The following is a 21,828-nucleotide window of genomic DNA, read 5'->3' as shown; positions in this document are numbered from 1 at the left end:
CCCCAAAATCACCAGGGAGTGTTTACCTTAGCAATTTATTTTTGGGGTTCCTAGCCCCAGGATAATCTGTTTCCAAGATGTATATAAATGAGTTAATTGTTCTATGGAGGTGTAAACTATAAACCATTTAAATGCCAGGAAACTTACTTCCCCACCTCATCGCCCACCCCCAAATGACATTTTAGCATTCCAGTTCCTAACAATAAAATAATCAGAAATATAGCTATGATTTGATTCAGTGACAGTGAGCCATTAGTGTACAAGCTGTGAAGGAAGTACAGAGCACATACCTAGAAATTCTTTTCAGATCCATTAAGAATTCATATCCATTGATCTTGATTTTTCATGGGGATTATGAAGGATGAATATAGAGTTAGTATTTAGCCCATAACCTGCCCTGAGGGTAAAAAATGTTAAGAAAGAAAAGAGGAAGGAAAGGAAAGGAGGGAAGGAAGAATTTTATCTTATTCGTAATACATTTCTCCACCAAGTGAAACAGGCTGTAAGAGTGATCAATAATAGAATAACTGTTACCAAAACTCCTGTGCTCCTTTTGTAGACTCAATAGTTCAATTTATCCGGAAGGAAATTGGCATTTATTTTAGAAAGCATGTCTGGAAAGCTGATAGGTCTATGAGTTTAAAGGAGTGGAGAGTTTACTTTTTTAAATGAACATTCCCTACTCAAGATCCCAAGCAAATGGAAGCATGCCTGTCCAGCTCTTTGTGGATACTGGCAAACACACAGAGGTTACATCAGTGTATGGAGGGAGTTTTAGAATCGAGGATACACAGATAAACGAGGGGGGCAGGATACAGCCTCAGCGGGGCACAGCCAGACCTCCTGGAGAATTGGAAAATATTCTTCAGAATACCTCAGAACCGGTGGTTTACAGCTGTGAGGACGTAGCCATCTCCTTAGAAGTGGGCTTGCGTTCTTTCTGTGTGACTTTTCCTCTTGCCTTCCATTATCTTCATTGTCTAAGAAAGCCTCTGGATATCACCAAGGCTGAGCTTCCCTCGCCTCCTTCATCACACCCCCACTGTGGCCTCCAGGCCTGCCTTCAGCGCTGGATGTCCACGTGCACCTGGAATTATCAGTCTTGGATATTTTCCTGGCAGCGAGAATTTTATGGCAGTGTTTAGATGTGGTCTTCAGATTTTGTTTGAAATGTTGCCTGGCCAGGGTTTGAACTACCAAAAGTCCTTTCCAAATAAGTCATTAGAATGACAAAAATTAGGTACCAATAATCTTATTTCTTGCAAAAAAAAAAAAAAAAGTGGTAGTGGTTGTTCTAAAAGGGTTGTTACAAAGGCAGTCCACTTGGGAATAGGAAGATAGTTTAGCTGTCATTGATAATGGCCTATTTATAACTTAAAACAGTATCCATGTATCAAAGCACTACAATGCTTTATTTAAATTGTGGATGGAACACCTAAAGAATTTCCCACGTCACTTTGATTGATTCAGAAATTTATAACCAAAGGAGAAAAATAAATCATCAGGTCCAGTTTATTTCAGATATGCCTACTTATAAGAGTGTGAGGCTACTGAGAAAATATTTTTATTTTAGAGCTTTCTCAGCATTTTTTAATGGAATGTAGGGCCTGAGCTAAAAGATAAACCTCAGAAGTTAAATTATGGATAGACGGAGAGAGCCAGCTCCCCAATGTGTGGTTCCATTTTTAAGGAGTGCGGATGGGAGAGGGGGCTGAGACCTCTCTGTGGAGACATTCCCAAGCTTGTAAAGCCTGAGATAACTTGTTTTATCTCCCCCAGGACTTATATTTCTTTCTAAAGGCTGAGAGAACCCAAGATCCTTCCCAAGTTGAATTTGTTTACATTGAGGAGATAGGATTTCTCTCCTCCTCTCAGGGCAAGGCAGGGACAGCTGGCCCTCTCCTATATAACCGTACAGATTCATATTTTTTACATTTCTCACCTACAGTGTAGAGTAGACCAACTTTAAGACATCTGGTTCTCGTTATGGAGAGAGAAAATTATGGTATGGGGAACCAGTGCAATAATCTTATGTAAGTATGTAATAACCTATTCTGTTCCAAAAGCCTCATATTTGCATTCAGGATAATATTAATAAATACAGATATTAAAATTTTTAAGAGTCAGCTCAGATATGTGTTAAAGTAGATTCCAGATCAACTCCTCCCTTCTGTTCTCACAATTCTAATTCAGTAAGTCTGGGTGTCCAAGGATCTGCATTTGAACAGCTGCCCCAGTGATTCTTAGCAGACTGGTCCATGACCCAGGAGCAGAAAGCACTTCCACAGAAGACCAATCTGCCTCTGCTCGCATGCGTTAAGTTCAGTTACTCCTCTCCTCCATCGTTTCATAAGAAGTAGGTGGGTTTAAAGATACAACATTTTTTTAAAACTTTAAGATGAAATTGAAGGTTGCCAGTTCAAGTCCTGGTCAGGGCACATTCCAGGTTTTGGTCTCCATCCCTGGTAGGGGGCATGCAGGAGGCAGCCAGTCGATGTTTTGCTGTCATATCAATGTTTCTCTCTCCCTCTTTCCCTCCCACTCGCTCTAAAAATCAATACAACATAAAAATTGAATGGCTCCCATTCACTAAGAAAAAGAAAAGAAAAGAAAAATAAATACACCATTTAAATCATCCCCTTTTCTGGAATCTTTAGTGTGGCCAACAGTTTTTCACCCCCAACCTATGATGTCAGTATTCTTCCAAAACTTCACTGATTTTTCATTCTCTTTAATTATCATTCTTACAATCCCTTTACATTTATACATTGCTTTACAGTTTATAAGATGGTTTTACATTTATTGTCCCATTTGATTCTCACAATAATCTTTGGAAGTGAGCAGGAATTGTTAGGAGTTATACTATTCAGGTAAATTTGAAACATGTCATATTTCAAAATATTTGAAATGAGATGTGAGAAGATTGAAATTCAGTATCCATGTCAGACATTAGCTATCTAGCTAAGGTGTTGAGTCACTTTTAAATGAAAGAGAATCTCTTTGTTGTCATCACATCAACTGCTAACAAATTGTAGGCACTGCATCAAGTATCATTTGGACATTTTGAGGGTGACCTCTTCCAAGATGCAGATACTACTGCCCATTCCTGCCTCAGTTCCTAAGAATTATTTTTCTCTAATGCAAGATATTAAGAATAACATGTTTCAAACTGTGTTCTCAAATGCCTTTGAATGTTAAACAGTAAGCATAGACCATTATAGTTTTCCAAGCACTTTTTACACATACTGTCTCATTTAATTCTTAACCACATGTGATATACATAAAACATCCCCCTTTTATAGATAAGGGAATAGAGGCTGAGCAAAGGCCCATGGTCCTGTGTTCAGAAGGTGGCAGACCCTGACCTCCAAGCAGAGTATTAAGACTTCAGGTCTGGTGCTCCTTCTATGAAAAGGCACTAAGATTATGATGAAAAACCAACCAAGTGTATGTTCTGCTTAAAGTATCCTGAGCCCTGAAATTTCCAAGTTATTTAAGTACATCATTTTCTAAAGTTGAGACCCTTGGGAATCTGAGTTGAGAGGAGGCCAGAAAAGAAAGCTCATCAGTAGCTAAAGTCACCAGCAGTGAGGCACTGATGTGTGTCTCCAATTAGGGGATGCTGTGATGACTAACCTCAGAACAGCTCCTGAACGACAATCTCCTCCCGGATGGTAATTCATCCACATACACAGGCATTGGCAAAAGTAAGTGTACGGTTGTGAGTACGTGAAACACGGTTTATTCTTGCATTACTATGTATTAATTGTTGTGTTATTTTCCATATAAATAACTGCATACCTAACTTTTTGCCCATCCCTGGATTTATTATTAGGTATATTTCATAAAAATTTATCACGGACATAGCAGTACAAAACGTCTGTCATTTACAGAATCCATTTAGACGCAAAAACAAAAACAAAACAAAAAAAAAACCCAAAAAACAACAACCCATAATGATTAGGATTAATGTTCCAGTCAAAAGTGAAAGAAAAAAAGTATCTGTTGTGTAGGACAATTTCTCAAATTGTTACTTCGAACTGTGTTCGGAGCCCCTTCAGGGTTCATTTCTGTCAGTTTCAAGTCTGCCCTTTCTTTGTCTAACACCCCCATTCTTTTCATGAAACAGGATCTTCAGAGGCAGGCTGGACCACTGGAAAGCGAAGCCCTCCTCCGCAGCGCCGGCCTCCCCTCGCTCACCTTGCATGCCTTTCTCCTGGTTTCACGAAAGTCGGAAAGGATCCTATTCCTTCAGGAACCTGCCTTCACCTCCAAGTCCCCTCCAGCCTTCTCCTGAAACTCTAATTTCAGATAAAAAGGGGTCCAAGGTAGAAAACACTTGGATTAAAAAAGCAAACAAGAAAACCCCAAATCTCTTCCTCCTCTTCAATCTTTGGGAAGCATTCTCAACGTGTGTGTATGCTCTGGATCCAAGAAACCAATGTGATAACACTGCAATAAGCAGTGCATGGTGCTTCCCGTGTGGGGAACAGGGAGCCCCTTTAACCATCACCTTCTTTAATACTGGTCCCTGCTAGATTGTGCGTTAATCTTCGATTTGCCTGTCTTTTCACATATTGCTATTTAATCTCCGTTTGACAGTGAAACCATGCTGGGAAAGATGCATTTGAATCACAGCACAGTGTGATAGATCTGTTTACCAAGCATTCCAGTTTAAATTACATTACCAAACTATTTTTGCTGCGCTCGTCAAGATTTACTGGAAAACAGATAAATTTGGGACTGGATATGTGTTCAATACATCTAAATGAAACTCTTTAAAACAAACCAATGCTGACATAGCACCCTTACTTATTTCTTCTCTTAAATCAAGCTTCCATGTCGAACAGCTGTTGTAATTCTATCACGAAAGTTCTTTAACTTTAGCAGAATTAGGAAGTATGTGCATGGATGCTGCTTGTTTTTAAATGCATGATGGTTATTTCCAGCATGACACTGCAAACCTTACCTAACATGTTATTGAAACACATGCGGTGGCTAACTTTCACATGTTGTGTGGTCTCCTTTTATCTGTGTTCACTTCTCTTTCTCAAACAGAAACATGTGGTTAAAGTTACTTGAATTTAATTCTTTTCTTGTGGTCAACAACTCACAGGGTTTTGATGAGCTTTGGGGTTGTATTTCCACTGACAGTACCAAATGGTAATGCGCTGTGTTGAATGCCTCCTGCTTAAACGCTCTACTAGCCCAGCTCCGTGCTCTGATTCAGTCTTCTCTGAACATTCCGCAAACCCTGCAGTCTTTTTGGTACTGAGCTCTCCAGCCTCTGGCATGGCATTTATTCTTGACAGCCAGCTCAGCCAGTACAAGAGAACCTAATGGAAAACTGACTGTCCAATTTCTAAGGCAGTGGGATAGGAAACAAGATGGGGTTGGCCAAGTTCTTGAGAGTCCCTGGGAAGCAATTAGAAAAGAAGTTTTGACAGCAGTAGACCACTTTGGCCTTGAAACATTTTCAGCATTGGATCTGATATATCTCAATGTTGTTTGAATAATTCTACCATTATCTTACACTGGAGGGACTCCAGATTTGGTTTAAAATGTTTTCACCGAGGCAGCTAGTAGCTCTGAAGTCATTGTGAACGTATTTGACTTTAATATCCACTGAACATTTTAATGAGGTTCTGGGGAAGTTTTCTTTCTACCCCCAGGTAACTATTTGGGAGCATGTGTCTGCTCGTAGTGCAGCCTCTTTGGACTTTGCTGGCGCCACGTGAGTGTTGTCCTGGCGCAGGCAGTGCAGTCAGGTTGTGACCCCCCCCTGAACCACCATCTTTGAAGGTCACACCCTGAAGAGGACCTGCCGTTCCTCAGTGTTTATCGCAGCAGCAGCGGGCCTTCTGGGGGTGCTCGGCTACCTTTCTAATACGGATTGCCATCTGTTCCTAATAGCTCAGGCTCTCCACACCACCTTGCATTTTTTCCTTACACTGTTGCTCATTACCATTAGGGTCAAAGAAGATGGGCTCATTAATATCACTCCTCTGAGCAGTTGCAGAGGATAATGAATGCTGCACCCTTGAAGAGAGACTGCAGAATCATTACTCCAAAACACCTATCCTTTCACCTGGCAGAGAAGCTCTCAGAATCCCCCATTCACCACAGGTGCAGTGTCCGACACTGCCTGGTCGAAGGTCATCACCAACCCCAAAGTGAACTAATGAGATTACTTCAAATTAACCTTTTTAGAACTTGCAAGCACACCTACCTTGGGTTCCTTCACGGTGCTCTTTTAACCCTGCGCTTCATTTATTGTTACAGAATTTTACCTTCAACGATGACTTCAGTCCCAGTAGTACCAGCTCGGCAGACCTGAGCGGCCTAGGAGCGGAGCCCAGAACCCCGGGGCTCTCTCAATCCCTAGCGCTGTCATCAGATGAGGTATGCTCATGTCCCTCACAGAACTGCTATCCCCGACATACGTTCTCCCCGTGAACTGTCACAGGGAAATGTGTCTAAGGTAGATTTTGCATGTGGATAATTGGAGCCATGATCTTTGCTAGGAAATTGGTGTCTCCCTCTCTGTCTCAACATGAAAGCAAACTGTTGTTTTGGAGGCCCTTGGAGCCATCCCTTACTATACACTATATCTCGGCCTTTCTCTGATTCCAGAACCATGACTCTTAGCAAAGGTGTGGGGGCGGGAGGCTGGGCACTGGAGAGCAAAAGTAGGAAACATCTCAGAAATCTCACGGAGTTCACAAATTCACCATTGCTTTTCTCCCTCACCTTTCCCACCATCATGCCCACCCGAAGAATCTGATATTTCTTCTGAGTTGGGTGTGGCTCCTGATAAAGATTCACTGCAGTGAAAAGGGGAGAGCTACAATTCTGAGAAGGAAGGACAACTGTGTCAGACCACGAATTTAGATGCGAGGGTCAAAATAGCATTCCTAAGAATTCTCAGGAGATAAATATATGCAAGAGAGGCAGGAAGTTACCCTAGTGATGGACTTAGTGCCCCAAGAGACAAGGAAAGAAATACCAGTATTGGAGTGGAAGGAAGGGAGGGAGGGAGGCATCGTTAAGTAAAGATAGTTTTGCTCTAAATATGTGTTCTTAGTTATTTCTAACATGTTGTTTTGTTTTGTAAAACATTTTTTTCTCTTAAACTCTTTGCCCATATCCTTCAGGCTCGGCATGACTTTAATTTTATAAGACTGTACTGTATATATTGTGTGTCCTGTTTCTGTAACACTTTTCTCTTTGATTCCTTTGTTGCTCCCTCACTCAGAGCCTGGATATGATAGATGACGAGGTGAGCTATCAATGGGCTGTGTGGTGGTTTTTGGTGTTTTGTTTGAACCTTTTCTCTCTTTGCAGATGATTGAAAACTCAAACAACACAAGAGCGCTTCCTCTGCATTGGGGGTGTTCCTTGTGTTAACGTAGTTTCACTCTGCCCTTGTCTATGTCTCAGTTTAAAAGATATTCCTAGTTCAAGAGGACCTCCAGATCCCACCTCCAGAGTCCCGTGATGTGTCCCCATCACCATTACCTGACTGACCCAGTTCCTTCTGTTTCACCTCCTTTGCCTTCATCTCGGCTTACCCATCATCCCCTTTTCTGTTCTCTCTGCCCGTCACTGAGGTAGCTTCTGTCTCTCCTCCCAGACCCATCATCGCCTCATCGCCTCTCAGCATAGTGGTTCTAGGAACCAACCTGCCCTTTGCACCATTAAAAGTAATATTCTGCATTGGACAGATCTGTAGATGTTCAGAACCTCAGTTTCTTCATTTATTAAAAGTAATTACGGATACCTCCTGCCCCACTGCCCTCATGGTTTGCTTGCTGCGCAAGTGAAATAATGGCGGTGAAATTTCCCCCTAAAAATACCTGAGGGTTCATTGCTCTCCTCTTCTAAGTGGAAGATGCCACAATACTTTTAAATGTGTTTTTACGTATCTCTAATGTCTTAGCAGAGGAGAAATGCAGAGTGATGTCTTGTCTATAGGGATTAAATGGCATATTTGTTTTCTGCATCTGATAATCTTTCCAAAGTGTTTTCATGTAAAAGCTTGCAACAGTAGAGTGGATTTGTCAATATTAAACTTCCTACATTGAAAATGCTGTTTTATTTAGGGGAGTTCCTAGGTTTCCAAGCATCTAAAAACATGTAGGTAATAAACATGTGTGTGTGTTACATACACAACTAGAACCATTAGCTTATCATTCTATGGTTTAAAAATAAATATGGCTCTAGTAGGCAAGAAATTCCTTTGGATAGCGCAATATGCCATGCTGAGCCATAGCACTTCAGCCCTTTAACAACACTGCGTGACATTCCTACCTCAGATCCTTGATGACGGACAGTCTCCCAAGCACAGTCAGTGTCAGAATCGGGCCGTTCAGGAGTGGAGTGTGCAGCAGGTTTCTCACTGGCTCATGAGCCTAAATCTGGAGCAGTATGTATCTGAATTCAGTGCCCAAAACATCACTGGAGAGCAACTCCTGCAGTTGGATGGAAATAAACTGAAGGTAAAGAATTATATATGTCTGTGTTAGGTTACCAAGCATAATTTGTATTGCTCATAGCACCTAAAATGTTTTCGTTTAAATAAGAGCATTCTCCATATGGGAGAGGTAATTCTCATCAACCCTCAGCAGGAAGGACGGTGGACTGTTTGAGTAGTAAATGCAGGTCAGAAAGTCACTAGGGGATCTAAAGAGTAGGCTGCCGAGTAGGAGAGGGAGGGACTCACTCCATTGCTTTCACCTAGCAACACATGGCCCATGTATTAACTCTACTTACTTCTCTGTAGTATGAGTTTTAATAATGGCCAATGTGGACTCTTTCATCACATAAGAGTTAAAACCCAAATCCATGAACCTCCCCTTCTTTATTCGTGTATCCTCTCCATCCCGACTCGTCCCTGCACACCAGGGACCACTCCAAAACCGGGATGATGTTTTCCCCAGAACTTCCTTCCCCAAATATGTGCGGCAGTGTCTTCCCTCCCCCTCCATTGCTCTCTCATGTTCACCTGTCCAGTCCATCTCTTTAGAGGCTGAGGTGGCGCCCATCCCTGCGGAGAAAGGGCAAAAGGAGCTTACAGCCAACTTGCCACCCCTGACCTCAGCCCCTGCTGGGAGGACGGGCAGATGAGTATCTTGTGACAATCTTGAAAAGGTTAGAGATCAATGAATAGCCTGTAAATATGAAAGTCCATTGACAAGGCTGTCCCCTTGGGGAGATGGATGCATCCCGCTGTTGATGCTGAAGGTCATGAAGCATTTAAAGTACTATGCAACCAACTCCCCATATTCTGAATTCCAAGCTAATTGAGCAACCCTCTTGTTATAATCAGGCTTCCTTTATAGGTCTGCCTACAGGGAGCGAATGGCTAGTCTGCTGACATGAACATTCTGGTGCTAAATACACTTTGGGTCCTCACTGTCAATGAATACATTGGCAGAAAGGAAGCCATGTCGATTCTTCCTGCCCTTCCGGGAGCCCTCTGTGGCAGCAGGGGCCCACTCCTATCTTTTGCCTGTAAATGTCTACAACCTAAAGGTTGGAGAAGCAGAATTGTGACCTTTTTTCATTCATTCACCCATTAATTACCAATCTGGAAAGCATTCCTTAGCAAGGTTTGGGGCATACTGTGCTAGGGACTTCAAAGAACAAAAGAGCAAATAAAGCTTGTACATTTTTGGCAAATGTAATCAGCTCTTCTTTAGTTTTCACCTCAATTGTGTTTAAATTAATTTTTGAGTTAGAACATATTGCGATATCGGCCTCATCATAAGCAAAGAAGTCACTGGTTTTCAGATTCAGTTTGTTTATATTTCCTTCTTAAGGCTCTTGGAATGGCATCATCGCAGGACCGAGCAGTGGTCAAAAAAAAGCTCAAGGAAATGAAGGTGTCTCTAGAGAAGGCTCGGAAGGCTCAAGAGAAAATGGAAAAGCAGAGAGAAAAGCTGAGGAGGAAGGAACAAGAGCAGATGCAGAGGAAATCTAGAAAGACAGAAAAGATGGCAATAGAGGGTGCTGGGGAGCAGTAACACACCCCCTTCCAGGCGAAGAGGGTGCTCCAAGAGAGGGCCCACCTCTTCCTGCCCTGCTCTCCTCTGGGGGAATGAAGAAGAAACTGATGGCCGGGGTAATGTGCTGTAGGCAGATGGGGGGCCTGGTGTCGAATACCTGCATTTTCTGTGATAATAGAATTCCTTTCATTTTAACCTACTTAAATCATCCCAAGCCACCTTTCGTTTCTTAACAGACCAAGGAGCTCATTTGTGAGAGCTGCAAATGTTTCCCTCTTCTCTGACTTATCAACATCTTGTGTTGTGTTGGGTGGGTGCGTGTGTCACTTGGAAAACCAGCATGACAGTGCCCAATAAGAGCATGACCCACCCTGGTGTTGTGAAATGGAGTGCCATGGATGTCCAGCATGGGGTCCTGACCCTGGGTGTTTGTGTATGTCTGCATGGCTTGAGCGCCCTCCTGCCATGAGGTCTGGGCTGCAGGATCCACTCCAAAGTGTGAGAAAGGTCCCCCTTATTTCTGTGTCTGGACAGTGAGACAACCCCACTGTGGAAACGTGGGTGCTCTGCCCCAGAATCACTTCCCGTGGCAGAAGTTGAGCAAACTGTTCTGCTTGCTGGGCATCTGAAGGAGAGAAAAGAATTCTAGTATGTGTTCACCCCAGAAGGAAGCAAAAGCCTTAAGAAAGTGGATGTGGTATTACCTTGGGATTCTGAGGATAACATTTATCTTCCAGATTTAGCCAAACAAAGGAAAAATCTGACATGAATGCAGCCATGGGATATTGGGATCTGTTGTTTACTTTGCTACTGCAGCATCTCAGTTTGTCAGCAACACTGACACACACAACAAAATTTCTTTCCCCAACAAATTGAACAGGAAATTGGTTTTTAAGGAAACCAACGTTTTCAGGTTTCCTCTCCCGGGGAACATTCTGGCTCGTCTGCAGCCCGACGATGACACAGTCGGGAACTCGTCACATATTTTCAACTCAAGATTTCCCAAGTGGACTCGGCTAGTATTTTAACAAATGTACTTTTAAAAACAATAGAAATACCAGTTTGAGAAAACTTAGATTTGAGTAACATGCAACTAGAGAAGCAATTTGACTGAGCACACAGAATGTCCCCATAAAGGTGAGCTGTCAGTTATGTTTAGAGATGCTCTGAATGGTTTTTCTGAGCCATTCTCTCCCATTCTTTAGGGATCTTCATTTAAAGTTAAAGTTTATTTAAGATAGTACCCAGAATACAGTCTAGCAGTGAGCTCATATTTTAAAGCCAGTATTAAGGATTTCAACATTTCGTCAAACTAATTCAAATGCCAGGGACTAAGGCAGAAGGAGGAGAAACTATAACTCATCTTGAGAAATTTCAAATAATGGATCTTTTTGTTGATGTTGTTTTGCTCCTTATGTTTATGTATCTGGTTCTGTTTGCTGCATTGGCCCTAAAACTGAGGTCACCCACTTTCCAAGGGACAGGTTCCAGAATAAGAGTTGAGGGCAGACAAATTCTTTGACAAGTATTTTACTTCCTTTTCTGCGTGGAGAGTCTCAGTCCATATGTTGCACTGGAAATGTTACATACACAAAGCTTGGGGGCACTTTTGGAGGTTACAGGTAACAGATCATGTAAAGGGCTCCAGCCCATGTAGCTCCATCTCTTATTTTGAACATTGTGTTTTGCTTTGTTTTTGTTTTTTGCTTGTCTGAATATGGGAAATCTGGAATAATCTAAACTAGAAATTCACAATTCAGTTCTTTCCTAAAGGCCTGCCTCCTTGTTAGTGGCAGAGTATTGCCTGTTTGGCTTCAGTGCTTCTGTCACTAGGTATAGATCACTAGCTGTGTTTTACAGTTACCCGTCACTATGTATATTTTCTCTGTCTGTCTTCATTTTGGGGTATGATAATGAAGCTGCCATACTGGATATTCTATTAATATTTTGAGATGTGTGGTGCTTTGCTATTTATTAATACCATGAGAAACAAGGAACCACTATTACTGAACTACCAATTCCAGCAAACCTTTTCTAATACTAAAAGACTAAATTAGTCAAAATGTGGTAATACTAGTGCTTGCTATTGTACGTTTTTGCCATCTTTGCATATCTTTGAAAAAAAAGTGATCTAGATCACACTGGAAATTTCACTGTATTCATTTTAAGAATGAAAATGGAAGGATGATTATCTTATGTTTACACTTTGGTAATATTTTTAAAATGGATGTAAATACTGGAAATGTCTGTAAGTGTCAGTCTCTGCACATAATTTATGATCTATTATATTGCGTTTTCTTAAAAGTCTTCAAATATTGTTCTTAGTTTTCAGTTTATCTGTATACTTCTGATGTTTAGATTAATGACCAACTCACAATATTATTAATCACATTCTTTTTTTCAAATCATTTCATTTGTGTTATAACTATTTTGATTTTTTAACTTAAATTATAGTAATTTTAATCTGAATGAGTTATTTTTAACATTACTACTTAAAACTGCTGAAATTATAAGAGGCACTTGATTTGATTGTCCAGAAAAGGATAAAATGTAATGCCTGGTGAAAGGTCATGAAAACAGTGAAGGGCCTCAGGACTTGGGAGCATTTTGTTTTCCTACTTTTTTATTTTTTATCAACTCTAGTGCATGATGCCTAAGTGAGGTACCAGTGCCGTACACAATTCCTGCTCTAATGCTAGTGGTTTTCAGTGTCCATGCAATTTAACACAGAATTGTTGCTTCATGAACCTTTAAGACTTTGCAGTTTTTTCTTTATCAGAAAATGAGCAAAAAGGGAATATCTGGTTATATTCTCTAAACGACATCTCTATTTGACTCTGACAATAGCCAAAAGTGTTGGGGGTATAGGTAATGCTTTGGGGAGGGCAGGTGGTGTGTGGTGAGGAGTGTCTGGGTCAGGGTTTTCCATTGAAGGACTTTAGTTTTGTAACAGAATTACTTTCTTTAAGACTGTCCCCCTTAGAGTAACTCACAGTTCATGTAATAGTTTTCTCATTCATATTCTCTCTCTCTCCCTCTCTTTCTTCCTAAATTAGAAGTTAACTTCAGAGTGATGTTAGGTCAGAAACCAACTTTTGCCCCTTCTAGCAGACTGATGAAGTCCACCTCTAGTTTTTTGACAATAAAGCTATTCTATGCTGTCTTTCTTTAGCTGGGGCTTGATGAATTTCCTATCCTTAACGTCACATAAGCATTTTTAACTCCATCGCTAATGCCAACCTCAGCTTTTAAGAGGGAGACAATGGGAACACCTACCTGGTGCTCCTGTTATCAAAGTGGCAAGAGGAAGAGTGAGGAACCAAATTAACCCTTGCCACTGCCTGTTATTCTGCTGTCATCTCTAGTCTGAAATCTTAAAATGTCCAAGGCCCAAGCTTCAAATATAATCACAGATTGTTTGACTTTAATTAGCCCTATGGTTTTTGCTGAAGACAAATAATTCTCATCTAGGTTCTTTGTGCCATTGGATTAACATGTGCTTTCAAATACATTTTAAAAGGTAAATTTTGCATTTATATGGATATTCTGATTTATTTATAAAGTGTTAAAGGTTATGTAGACCAAGCCTAAAGAGAGAAAACCATGCGTTTAACAATGGGATTTAAGAAGATTCTAAAGGGAGGTGTCTTAACAATTTTAAAGAAGCAACTACACTTTGAATGTGTGGTAGCCCCCTCGTTACACTGAGGTATTTAAGAATTACCAAAGCCCATCGGAGTAACTGAAGGTACTGTCCCAAGAGCTGCAGATGAGGGGCACTTCCCTTTGAGAGACAGTGGCACCAGGGTTCATGTCACCTACTTGAGTCCTGGGTGGCTTCTGAATGTTCAAATGTACTTTAATCAAGGATCTACCTGTAAACGATTCTGAAGCTAAGCCTTGAAGGATGAGGGAAGTAAAATGTCCATATTTTCTACTAGAATTGTTTTCATTGTGATGATGGGCTAGAAAGTAAATTTCTAAAGAAAACAGGGTTGTAAGAAATATGAATGTGGTTGCTGCAATTCACTCCTGAAAAACAACCGTAGTCTGCAGGCAGATTTTATTTGTGTTTTTCTTAGTTATTTAAAGTCTCAGGAAACTGAATCTTGGTCCAAAACACTGGGGGGAAAAATAACACCAGTAGTACACCAGTCGTATTTGCATAACAAAAAAAGTAGGAGTATAGAACAGACCCAACCAAGAAGTCAGAGGGCAAAGAAGAAGCCTAAAGGATCCATGTCCCCCTGGGAAATGAAAGCTTCAAGTTCTCCCCAAGGGTGAACAGAGGAGCCTTACACGGTGCGTTGAGGGAATGATTGTTACTTGAAGGCTCACGTACATACGTGTGTGGACCAAGTACAGCACGTGACCCACTTCCAAATCTACAGAGTGGGGAAGGCAAGAACATGCTGATTTCCCATCCTTGGTCCTACCCCAGTCTTTAGCGCTAAAGATTCAAGAATGAATAAGAGGCAAGGGATAAGGGAACAAGAGGCAACTTCTCAACACTGTGCATGCCACTTGTGTCGCTATACAGACTACATACGTGTGAATATCTCTCCCACCTTGCACACACATACCGCAATGACATGGCATTCAACAAACAGATACTGTCTTTGGAACGTGGTGTTGTCAGTGAGAACCCCCAGCAGTAATCATCGCCTTATTGCCACTGTTTGTGTTGTGTATACATTGAATGGCTCATAAGCTTTTAAAAGATTTTTTTAATGTATTTCTTCTACTAAATGCACTTAATCCTTCTATATGTCTATATATTTTGGTAAAATTGATTTATTAGAAACTTGGTATTTTAGTAAGATAAAGTTTCCTCAAATGTTTGGTTAATGCTTTGATGTCAAAATTGCACATCACTGAGCTGAAACTCAGAAATTTATGCAGCTTCAGGCATTTTTCAACTGCGAACCGCAGTGTCCTTTGCTAAAAATCGCACTGTGTGTTCTTGTGCACTTGCTCATGCTCAAATATGACATTTTGGTCGCTGTGATGCATAAGCCACTAACTACTGGCTCTCTCATGGCAGCGTTGTCATCCCATGACCATTACTTCCTCTTTTGCTGAGTTATGGCCTGGTTGGGTCATTGCCAAATGGACATGAGTGTGAGCATGTTGTTGGAAGGTGTGTACTTCTAGTTCTCTGGCTATTTTAGGACACACCCAGATTCTCTGTTAAGGATTTCATCTTTCGTCTGTGAAAGAACAATTGGCCAAAGATAGTTAAATTACATTAAAAAGTGGGAATCAGGAAGCACTCCGGCTAGAAAACACCTCCCAACAACATCAGACTTCATTAGTGCTTAGTGAAATCTCTTAAATATTTATGTGTATGTTTTCCTTAATATTATTTATGGTCATCACTACTGCTTTTGTATTTTTTAATGGTGTTACAATGGAACCACAAGTACACGTGCTGCATATGACTAACAAACTGGCCAGCTGAAAATAAAAAAAGAGAATGAATTCTGTCCCATTGTAAGAAGTTGGTTTATTTTAATCTTTCTTTATATAAAGGAAAAAAGTTGTTTGAAAGTCATTTTAAGTCCAATAAATATGGATAGCATGTTATCTGAACCTTGATTTGTACCTTTCGGTGTCCAATCATTTGCATGGAAGAGACAATAGTGCCACGTCCGAATTGTTCTCTGTGCTTGGTTAATATGTATTTCTCTAGATTGTTCCATTTCAAATGACATTTCTTACTCTTTGGTTTTCAGAGGCATTCGAAGCAAGATATCCTTTGTTTTCTGACCAATCTAAAAGTACGTGTGATTAAGTTTAATTTGTTAGTGTAAATAAATTTCTTGCCAATGAGTATTATTGTTGTTAGACAACGAATGCAATAAAAAGAGTAATACTGAGATCTGTTGACGTCATTGTTTTTCCTCTCCCATTTTCACCTTGATTGGATAAACCTGTATTAACTGTCAAAATGCATCTATCAATCAAGGGCAAAGTGCACATTTCCATGGAAATGAAGTTAAATACGTTTTAGCCCTGCTGAAGTGTAAATGGGCAGCAGGAATTATGTTGAAAGCACAATTATGGAACTGGGCGTAAACTTAAAGATCGAAGCTTCCACTAGAAGTTCCCTCACCCATCTCTTGGTTTCCATTGTGGCTTCAACCATCACAGTTTCTGATACCTGTCAGCCAGGAAAAGGTCGGTGACAAATCCGTAACCAGTTGGCCTCACACAGTCACAGAGCGTGGTGTGGAGAGCTAAGAATCAGACCATCCCAGAGTATGGGGCTTCTTTCAACAATTTTACTTCTAAAGCTTTAAATGGTGAGAAGACAAATATATCAAATGAAGGGTATTAATTTCTCTCTGTCACACGTACATGCACTCCCTAATTTATCTGTGACTAAACCTTTGGCAGTGCAAAAAATTTAGATGAAAGCAACAGAATAAGTGAATTCAACTGTTTACCCTGGAGCATCTTAAGAAATTCCAAACCAAGGGGAAGCTTGTGTCCCTTTTTGAATGATCTTTCATGTAAGCTATGTTCAATTGGTGGATAGCTTTCTCTTGGGTGAGGGGGCTAGCCAGGGGACAGAATTTGCTTATTTTGTTAGAAACAAGAAAGCACAGACTGTGGTCATTTTATTGATATCAAGTGATTCTCTTTAAAGGAAATATGTGGTTGCCCAGCCGGCATGGGTCAGTGGTTGAGCGCCGACCTGTGAACCAGGAGGTCAGTTTGATTCCTGGTCAGGGCACATGTCCAGGTTGTGTGCTTGATCCCCAGTAGGGGGCGTGCAGGAGGCAGCCAATCAATGATTCTCATCATTGATGTTTCTATCCCTTCCTCTCTGGAATCAATACAATTATTTTTTAAAATAAAGGAAATATGTAGCTTTTTTCAAACTAAGCACCGCAGCTATTGATCATTTCCAAACAATATTCCAGCTTCGAGGGCTGTGAACAGCATCACAAACCAGCTCTCATAGGGCACATGGCGTCATGCCCATGGAAACGACTAAAAATAACTTTTATCCTGATGTGAGGAAAGTGTTTTTCGATCTAAACAAAATGTCCCTGTTTATTACTTTAAGCCAGTGGTCTTAAACCAGAAGCAGTTCTCAATTTATCAGCAAAACATCTCTCTCCAAATACCAGACCATCATCATGGCAAATGCCCTAGAGACACTTTCTAACATGACTGCCTTAAGGTTGCAAAGAAACAATTCATCCTGGAAGCCATACCTTAGAACAGACAAAGGAGGACAGGTAACCTTTTCCTCGGCTTTCATAAGAAAATAATAGTCATCTTTTTTCTGAGTATGTCCCTCAGAAGATAGCCAGAGGTTGTTGATCATTTCTTCTTTTGTTTACTTTTCTATTATCTTCTTCTTAGCCTCTGTGGCAAGTTAGAGTAGAAAAAGAACCACCGCCACCTTAATAACTGTTCTCTTGTGGGGACACTTAGCTTTACCCGAATCAGTTACGCGTTTCGTTCTGTATCCAATCACTGATGTGAACAAACTTCTTCCTTTTGCCAGTGAAAGAAACTAAAATGTACAATGTGTGCTGCGATAACAGACATCAGGTAATTTTCAAGTGTGACAACACTCCCAAGAATTTTAAGATTTTCCTGCATGCCTTTTGCTAGAGGAGAACTGAGTAAGCAAGAGTAGAAGGAAAGTTGAGGCATTTGAGTTTACATTTACCGAGAAAGTCATACGTAAAGGGGCAAACGTAAGTCTGATGTGCCATATGTCTAATGGCTTTGCTTCAGGAGAAGTGCCTAGAGTTGAAGGGTCATTTTTAGTGCACATCCCGTTCCTGGCATGTGAACTGGAGTCCCTGGGTGGCTTCTGGATTTCTGATGACCCGTAAAGCCATCCTGCTCTCCTGTTTTCTGAACAAGAATCAGCAAGGCAGCAATAAGTCACGTGCACTCAGAAAACCTATGTCGTAGGGAAAGTACCTGTTAGGTCACATACTGTTACATGACCAAAATTTTAGCCATTTTATTGGAAAGGATTTTTACTGATAAACAAGTATCCCAAGACCAATTTGATTTTTTACTTTCAAAAAACCTTAAAATCATCTCTGTTCTCAGTAAAACAGCACTTTCATCCCTAACCATGGCCTAATTTAGGGTCAACGTTCATTGTTTAATGAGATCGCTGTGGTCCCTTCGAGGTGACATGCCGTTGAAATGACGGGCTCACAGTTCCCATGGCGTGGGTGCATTTCGGCCTGTTAGAGCTTGCAGTAAAGAGCTTTGTGGAACACAGTGCCAATCAGCAATTTCCCCTTGTACACAGAGGCCACTGTACTTCCTTGCAACACTGTACCATTTTCTGCATAAACCACCGTGACTTTGGGTTCTTCTGTTAAAATGTTCTGGATTTGGATCACCTATCCAAGAAATAACAATTGGTTATTTTGTTTAAAAGTCAATTAAAACATAACTTTAAATATGGGTCATTTCTCCAGAAGAAGCCTTTAGGTAAATCATATTTTGTTCCAAAATTACTCTCTATATAAGACGCCTGTTTCCTTATTGGCACAATAGCAGGTTCTGATCTTAAATAGAGATAGTGACACAGGCCTACGGGGATGAGGCAAGAAATGTAAATGAGTAGCACAGCTTGGGTGGGAAGCCTTAGGGAGCAGTAGTGACTGGTAAATTGTGGGGAGGGGCTGTTTGTAGTAGTAAAATTATTGCCATGCTGGCATTCAGGATAGTTTTTGTGTATTTTCAGATAAACTAGGAATCTGGATGTTTACACTTCATTCTTGGTTTTTAAAAATATATTTTATTGATTTTTTACAGAGAGGAAGGGAGAGAGATAGAGAGTTAGAAACATCGATGAGAGAGAAACATCGATCAGCTGCCTCCTGCACATCTCCTACTGGGGATATGCCCACAACCCAGGTACATGCCCTTGACCGGAATCGAACCTGGGACCTTTCAGTCCGCAGGCCGACGCTCTATCCACTGAGCCAAACCGGTTACGGCATTCTTGGTTTTTAAATGCTGGCAATTAAAAAAACAAAACAAAAACGGCCCCAAAAGAACATATCTCTGTACCACACTTATCCATCCCTCTTAATTTAAGTTCCCAACTATAAGATCTTGTAAGTTCAGTTTCCTTCATTTAGTTGAGGAGGAATATGATGATATCATTAGCAACGATGTAGTAGCATGTTAGACTGGTAAATGGCCAATATTTGACCATTTGGGCTGATAAATGACAATTTCAGACTATTCACCCTCCTATAAAGAACACATGGTGAGTGTGGAGCCCAGGGCTGTGTTTTGGATGTTCTATTCACCATTGGTTTCTTATCTGTAGAATGAGATGGATGGGACTAGGTTAAGTTCCCTTTCAACTCTTTCTAGGGTAAAATACAATGACCTGAAGAAAGGATACCTACATGCAAAAACACCAAATATGGCAGACCAGGAACCCAGTGTCTAGATAGAAAAGGGTCAATGGAGCATTTAAAAGGACCTCTTTAAAACAACTGGCACCAAAAACAGATGTTTTAGAAAATTGCCGTAGTGTTGAAGTGTAGTAGTTACTGGGAGATAGTTTATGGTGCACCTTGGCTTAAGTAATTAAACCTCTTTTAATAAAACCAAATTACTCTTCCATAGGGCAGTGTATTAGGTAATGGACTGTTATGACTTTTTGCTATGTATATTTGAACAGATCCATCATTAGAAAGGAAGTATTTTTTCCAGAACAACAAACCAAGTCCATGCAATAGCAAATGACCCAGGTTCACCAAATGAGCTAACAAGCAAGAACAAATTAGAATCTAACATGCTGAGTTCCAGTGACCACACCACAGCATACATTTCTTCAAGTCTATTAAACATACCAGCCCTAGGTGTTTTGGCTCAATGGATAGAACATCAGCCTGGGGACTGAAGGGTTCCGGGTTCGATTCCAGTCAAGGGCACATGCCTGGGTTGTGAGCTCGATCCCCAGTAGGGGGCGTGCAGGAGGCAACTGATCAATGATTCTCTCTCATCATTGATGTTTCTATCTCTCTCCCTCTCCCTTCCTCTCTGAAATCAATAAAGACATTTAATAAATAAATAAACATACCATAGGGCATCCTACTACCTAAGAATGAGCAAAAGGTACAAGGGATTGCATTTGAACACAATCACAATTATCCTATAAACCTAAAAATAAAAGGTATGAAGGGCCATAATGTAATTGGAAATACACATTTGGGTGTGTGTGTGTGTGTGTGTGTGTGTGTGTGTGTGTTTAATCCAAGACACAGGCTATAAAATATTTTTTTTCCTGGTGGGGTAGCTTTAAAAAGAATACAGAGCAGTAGACCAATTCAAAAATATAACCTATAGTTGATGTAAATAGCAAGTATAATTAATACATACTGAAAACTCACACTAGCAAGTCACAGTAAACATGAAAATGCCTGTGGCCAAATGAGTTTCACATTCTTACATGACCAAATAGTCACTGATTAAAGACCACAGACACAAATAGGGTTTTGGGGTAGTAAAGCTGAGGTGGAAGGAAAGTATTTTAGTCCAAAATAATTCTAGCTAGTGATATACATTCCCAACGGCAGGGAAGGTAGGCGTTGCCCATTGGTGTTTTAGGACTGGTCCCTGGTGTCAGCTTGGGCACATACCGAAGGGGGAGTTGAATAGGAAGGCAGGTAACAAATGATGAGGCCATGGCAATGTGACACCATATATATATATATTTACACCACTGTGAATTCTCAAGTTGGAGAAACTCACTATTAAAATTAAGATATGGATCCTAATCCAGCCCCCGGGTCCACTCTCTACTCTGCTCAGATGGACAAAGACTGACTTAGAGGGCTCTCTTGCCCTCCAACTGCCAGTTAGGATTGACCAAGGGGCTTTGGGGTTTGGGAGGTCTGAGGCGGAGGCAGGGCACGTGTTCTCCAGGCTTTCTTCCTCTCTGTGCTGGTTGGCTGCATCCCTCAACCCGAGGCCAGGTTCCACTCAGAAGACCTTCACACACAGCTCTCTCCTTGTCTGGCTTCTCTCAGCATTCCCTGCCCCCTAGCTAGCCCTGGGGTTCTGCATTATCCCCTGTTGATTTCCCTACACTCTGCCCATGGCTGTGTACATGGTGTCCTTATGCAATTCCCTCAGATTACCCAGTTTACGTGCACCATCTGTCTCCTGCCTAGACTCTGCCTAAAATGCCTCCCCAAGTCAAAGTCCTTTTTCTAGCTGATCATTTGGACCAGTTATCCGTGTCCTCCCTGCCCTTTTTATTTGCCCATATAATTGAGAATTATGTTTTCAACTAGAGAACATCTGGGAATAAAATCGCTGATGTAATTCACTTTTCAAACTAACCTCTGATCCAGGAATGTGCTCCGGGTCGTAGAAGAAGATTCTCATGCCATTGGGGTGGCACCCAATCCAGAGGTCCCCTGTCACAGGGTCCACGGATATGTTATCCACTAGTGTGTTAAGGGTCAGGGACTTCCAGATTAAAAACAAGGAGAAAAGGAGAGAAAAAACATTGAGAGATGATTGAGCAGTATGTCAGGGAAAGCTACTGCCTTGTCCTCGGTCACCACTGTTGGTTCCAGGGACACAGCAGTTCTGCCCCTTTCAATAGCGCCCAGGGAATTCCATCAGCTTCCAGGACAGATGAGGGAGCGGGGAATACAGAAAGCCAACAAAGGCTATGAAAAGTTAAATAAAATCACGTGGACTTAACATCTGTGCGTGACCCTAAAACTGAAGGGGAAAACATGTTTGAAGTGCGGCATAGAACAGTTCATTTCTGAAATGGCATGTACAGATGATACTTTGA

At 41.1% G+C, this 21,828-nt stretch overlaps 2 protein-coding genes across 10 annotated transcripts in view; one reads left to right on the top strand and one right to left on the bottom strand.

Annotated features, from left to right (window-relative positions):
- PPP1R9A (protein phosphatase 1 regulatory subunit 9A) overlaps positions 1-16,772 on the top strand; it is a 269,341-nt gene extending 252,569 nt beyond the window's left edge. For 4 of the 9 annotated variants that reach the window (XM_036328133.1, XM_036328136.1, XM_036328135.1 and 1 more), the window contains 5 exons: positions 4,130-4,328; positions 6,283-6,402; positions 7,256-7,279; positions 8,316-8,498; positions 9,822-16,772. In XM_036328133.1, the coding sequence (XP_036184026.1) occupies positions 4,130-4,328; positions 6,283-6,402; positions 7,256-7,279; positions 8,316-8,498; positions 9,822-10,025 (730 nt within the window). In that variant the 3' untranslated portion in view covers positions 10,026-16,772. The remainder of the gene's footprint in view (positions 1-4,129; positions 4,329-6,282; positions 6,403-7,255; positions 7,280-8,315; positions 8,499-9,821) is intronic. The other 5 variants (XM_036328139.1, XM_036328138.1, XM_036328137.1 and 2 more) reach the window with 3 other exon arrangements.
- A 1,170-nt stretch (positions 16,773-17,942) lies between these two features.
- The window catches only part of PON1 (paraoxonase 1), a 33,165-nt gene continuing 29,279 nt past the window's right edge, over positions 17,943-21,828 (bottom strand). Inside the window, exons 8-9 of the mRNA XM_036328142.1 lie at positions 21,363-21,491; positions 17,943-18,394 (exon numbers count right to left, since the gene is read on the bottom strand). Of these exons, the coding sequence (XP_036184035.1) occupies positions 18,236-18,394; positions 21,363-21,491 (288 nt within the window). The 3' untranslated portion in view covers positions 17,943-18,235. The remainder of the gene's footprint in view (positions 18,395-21,362; positions 21,492-21,828) is intronic.

The sequence above is a fragment of the Myotis myotis genome, unplaced genomic scaffold, assembly GCF_014108235.1.
Source record: "Myotis myotis isolate mMyoMyo1 unplaced genomic scaffold, mMyoMyo1.p scaffold_m19_p_11, whole genome shotgun sequence".
NCBI lineage: Eukaryota > Metazoa > Chordata > Mammalia > Chiroptera > Vespertilionidae > Myotis > Myotis myotis.
This window is presented reverse-complemented; position numbering and strand designations above follow the sequence as displayed.